At 44.7% G+C, this 4,181-nt stretch overlaps 1 protein-coding gene across 1 annotated transcript; it reads right to left on the bottom strand.

Moving 5' to 3' along the window:
* Positions 1-1,527: 1,527 nt before the first annotated feature.
* evx1 (even-skipped homeobox 1) lies at positions 1,528-3,961 on the bottom strand. Its single transcript, XM_085346639.1, has 3 exons — positions 3,598-3,961; positions 2,556-2,791; positions 1,528-2,055 (listed from the first exon to the last, which is right to left on the bottom strand). The coding sequence occupies exons 1-3, from the start codon at positions 3,959-3,961 to the stop codon at positions 1,528-1,530; spliced, it is 1,128 nt and encodes a 375-aa protein (XP_085202765.1).
* Between the last annotated feature and the right edge of the window lie 220 nt (positions 3,962-4,181).

Below are 4,181 nucleotides of genomic sequence, written 5' to 3'. Positions count from 1 at the left end.
CTCCGAATGATCGATCTCTTTGCATTTCCAATATCTGCAGACACCTAATTCTGTCGCGTCTATTAAGTGGTCGCAGAAAAAAATATGAGTGGCGTTAACGGAGCCCGGGGACCACTTAACTGTCACGGTCAATCTAACGGTCCCATCAGGAAATAGGAGGGGGCGCACTCTGGTGTTTTGACAGCTACCACTTGAGAACAAAATTAGTGTTATTATTGAGGCGGTAGGACTGGCGGACCTGAACCAATTGTGAATGGAGAAGATCCTCAATACGCTTGAAGCTGAACGAAACCAAACCAAAGAAGATGACCGGGAGAAAAGCAAAAACAACAACAACAACAAAAATTTGCTTGAATCAGTTTTATTCTATTGCCGTGAGTTTAAAGTGACATATTGGTTATTGGCTATTTAAATGGATCCGAAATACGCGTATAGATCACTCCGCACGCCTTCGATGCTTTGACAGTATTTATTTGCAAATTAAACGATAAGGACAACCCAGTCATAACACAAAAAAACAAAAACAAACAAACAAAAAAAATAGCGAACCAAAAATAAAGTTTTATAATAAAATAATAATAATAGTAAAACAACGAAGAAAAAAAATCAGTCACACATTATTCCGTATTCCCACACAAATGCTAAACTGGTGTAACAGTGCAAAGCGAAAAACGGTTTTAAAGAAGGCCCATGGGCATTATTTAATCACACTGTCTCTTTTACGGTCATGGGAGAAAACAGAGAAAGAAAGAGTGTTGGGTGGCCTTAAAAATGCTCATTTCTTTTTTTTTCTTTTTTGATTGTCCTCTCTCCATCCTCTTTCTGATCTTTCTCTCCCCTCCCCTCTTCAGATCGTGCCGGCTGTGGTAATCCGTTCCCTCGGCACCTTGTTACCTTTTGCCTGATGCCTTCCTGGCATTATCATTAATTCAACACTCAAAATTCACCCGGTCTTACATATACATCACTTAATAATTTTACTAGCATCTGCACATTTCGGCCCGGGCCGTCGAGAGGGCCCCGGTGTGGAGAGCTAGCTATAATGAGACGGCCGCAGTCTTTTAACAAATCCCCTTGTTAAAAAAGAGAGATGGAAAGCATCATTCTCGCGTAACTAACAATACGTGTAGGCTGATTTTTGGACGCATAAAATAATGATCAAGACCTTAACGTCATCAATCACGGAGATTTAAACGTTTCTCTGGACCACCCCGCTTATCTCTCCCCGTCTCTCTCTCTCATAGCAGTCACAATAATCTTGTAGAAATCAAATCTGAATTTCTGTCTACGCAGTCTTATTTCAGCCCAATGTCCCCGGATCTTCGATGGGATTATTATATTTCAATAACAGCAGGTCTTTTGCGCGTCTTATAGCTGGAGAGCTTTCTCTTCTCCCCAAGTATAAACTGGCTTTCACTGTTTATATACTGGCTACCCCACCCCTCATGCTGTTTCAGTCCTGATCATATAATACGTTAGGGTTAAAAAGCTTGTGGTTAAAGGCTTATGTGGAGCAAGAGTTATTTTTTATCTGGTCAGAGGCACTTCTTCCCTCTGGTCCAGTGTCACAGATGAGGATTTGCTGAGCACTGAAGGCGTGAAAGTGACAAACGCGTCAGTCCTGCTTGTTGGGGAGCAAGCGAAGTCCGAGCCGGAAGGCCTGGTTGAGATGGCGTTGGACTGACTGGAGTGACACGCCAAGCAGGAGCACGGAGTTCCTCCGGGACCTAGGCCGTGAGTGGTACCTGAGTACAAGGAAGGGTGTCTGAAGGCGCACAGGAGCTCGGGCCTCTGGTAGGGATGAGACAGCATCCGGAAACTATCGAGAGAGCGCAGGGGGGTTGAGAAAGGGGCGGCTGCAGGAGCTGAGCCAGCCCCGACGCCCAGGTGAGAGTAGTAGGGCAGCGGCAGGTGCGATGGAAAGGGGTAGGGCAGGTTCCCCGTGGCAGCCGCATGGCTCATCATGTAGGTGTAGAAGGCCGGATCGGCGGGGTGAGGCCAAGTCATGGCCAGACGCTGCCGTTTGTCTTTCATCCTGCGGTTCTGAAACCACACCTGTGAAGGAGACACAGCGGATCAAATATTAACCACAATCCCCCCCGTGACCTGAAACAACACAAGCACATGCGTAGATAATGTTTGGCTTTTTTACTCATGACAATATTTGGATTTGGGTTGGAGAAACTTGTTACTGTAATTTATTTATTTATTTATTGTGGACTGCGTGACATTTGACTAGCATCCAATCAAAAAATACCAACCCAAGTAAATAAATAAATATGACCTGTGGCTACATAACGCGGTGCCTGCTTCTTAATCTTTTTTTTTTTTTTTTGCTTTGTTTCCTGTATGGACTAATTTGATTTTACTCTATGAGATTATTTTCCATGAGATTATTTCTATCCATACACAAATAAACCACTGGCAGTCATTTACGTAAGCCTGACCATTTTGCACTCGACGTGGATTTGATATACATCAACACAAGCTCACAGAGTACGTATTGATGGTCAAGAGGCCTAATTCAGTCCCACTTCCCTGAGATGAAATCTTACTTTGATGGTGGTTTCGGGTAGATTTAAAGCGGCCGCAAGTTCGCATCTCCGCGGCCTGGACACATAGTTTTCCCGGTAAAACTCCTTCTCCAGGCGTGCTATCTGCTCTCGCGTGAATGCTGTTCGGTACCGGCGAATCTGATCTGCTGCGTAAGACAGAGAGCCCTGACCCGGGACATTCTTACTCGGCTCAGTACCGCACTCGTTCGGGTGGCTTGGAGAATCCCCATTTCGACCTGAACCAAAAACAGAGAATAAGCATATTTTAATTACAATCAGGTGTAAAACGCACACATTTACAATTTAAACAGGACCCAAAACAAATCGAAACGCTTTATTTATTTCATTCGCTGCCATTTGAAGACTAGCAGGCTAACTCCATTATTTGTTTGACTTTTAGAAAAATAAGAGACATCCTGACTGCTCGCTTAGCTTCTCATTTGGTGTAGTTTTTAAATTAAGATGCAATTTCTACTACTATTATTTTTTTCTAAAGGTATTTTCCACGATATATTGATTTGATATGAACAATAATTTCCCTTGGTTGAAAATAATCAATACTTAAACTGTATTGTTTTCATTCGTTTGTTACTTTACCATTCGTTTAGTCTACTACTCCAAATGTTTCATGTATGAATGTTTATTCATAAAGATTTCACACAGAATGATATTCACAATAAACTGAGCAGTGGGTGCTTGCACCTTCACAGCTGCCAAAACCAATTGACATAATTTTTTCTTGAATCTCCAATTTTTTCCTGGTGAAGTAGCCCATAAGCACATTTGCAGTACGAGTAACTCGTTGTCAAAGTCAGTGAGGGAAATGTCAGGTTACACTGTGGGTGTCACCTCAGCGTTTGCAGCCACACCGATCAGCTGACAGAATAGCTGTATAGCACCGACTGCAGCTGCAGTGTTTGAACCTGAAGCAGACCCTGGATCTGTTTCATTGAGCATAAATATTCGATTTTCTGTTCCACCCTACAGTGCCAATATGTTTATTGCAATAGCATACAATCCAACATGCACCCACACAGCTTACCTTTAGCTGTTGGGTAGTCCATGCTTTCAGGCGTGCAGCTGACATCAATTTCCTCATAGAAGTCCGACTCTGTGTCTGAGCTGCTGCCGTCTTTGTGATGTTGGTCAGCCTGGTGCCTCTCTCCGGAGGTAGACGTGCCAACCAGCCTTGCGTCGGCGCTCATATTTCTCCGTGCGCTATCCTCCGCCGCTAGATCGCTCCTGTCGCGGGAATAGGGTGCAGCTCCTGGACTCAGACAACCTCTGTGGCCCGGCTTGCCTGGTGGTTCTCGCACGGGGCTCCCGATGGCTTCCGACAAATTAGAGCCGCTCTTGCCAAGCTGACCTCCCTCTGCCAGCATCACCATCTCCTCTCTGCTTTCCATCACAAGCACGACTTAAAAGAAAAAACAAAACAAGCAAACCTCGTCTTCGAGGCGAACCGTCAAAACCAAGGAGATGAATCTCAGGTTGGAGGGGTGTGCGCGTGTGTGCGTGCAGCGGGGATGGCGGTGGGTGGGAGATTGCGTCCTAAAAGAGAAGGAGAGGCTTCTGGAAAAAAAAAGAGGGGATGCAATCCGGTCTGAACCTGAGAGAAGACCGCTT

This window comes from Diplotaxodon limnothrissa, linkage group LG22 (genome assembly GCF_057381915.1).
Source record: "Diplotaxodon limnothrissa isolate DT_005_m linkage group LG22, D_limnothrissa_male_GT1.1, whole genome shotgun sequence".
Classification (NCBI taxonomy): domain Eukaryota; kingdom Metazoa; phylum Chordata; class Actinopteri; order Cichliformes; family Cichlidae; genus Diplotaxodon; species Diplotaxodon limnothrissa.
Note: the sequence above shows the minus strand (reverse complement) of the source record. Positions and strands in the feature narration are given on the sequence as shown.

Excerpts from the sequence above, each read along its gene's own strand:
- evx1 (XM_085346639.1), bottom strand. The coding sequence starts at position 3,961 with ATGGAAAGCAGAGAGGAGATGGTGATGCTGGCAGAGGGAGGTCAGCTT. Across the intron at positions 2,792-3,597 it reads GGACTACCCAACAGCTAAAG|GTCGAAATGGGGATTCTCCA; the intron begins GTAAGCTGTGTG and ends TTTTTGGTTCAG. Across the intron at positions 2,056-2,555 it reads TACCCGAAACCACCATCAAA|GTGTGGTTTCAGAACCGCAG; the intron begins GTAAGATTTCAT and ends TCTCCTTCACAG.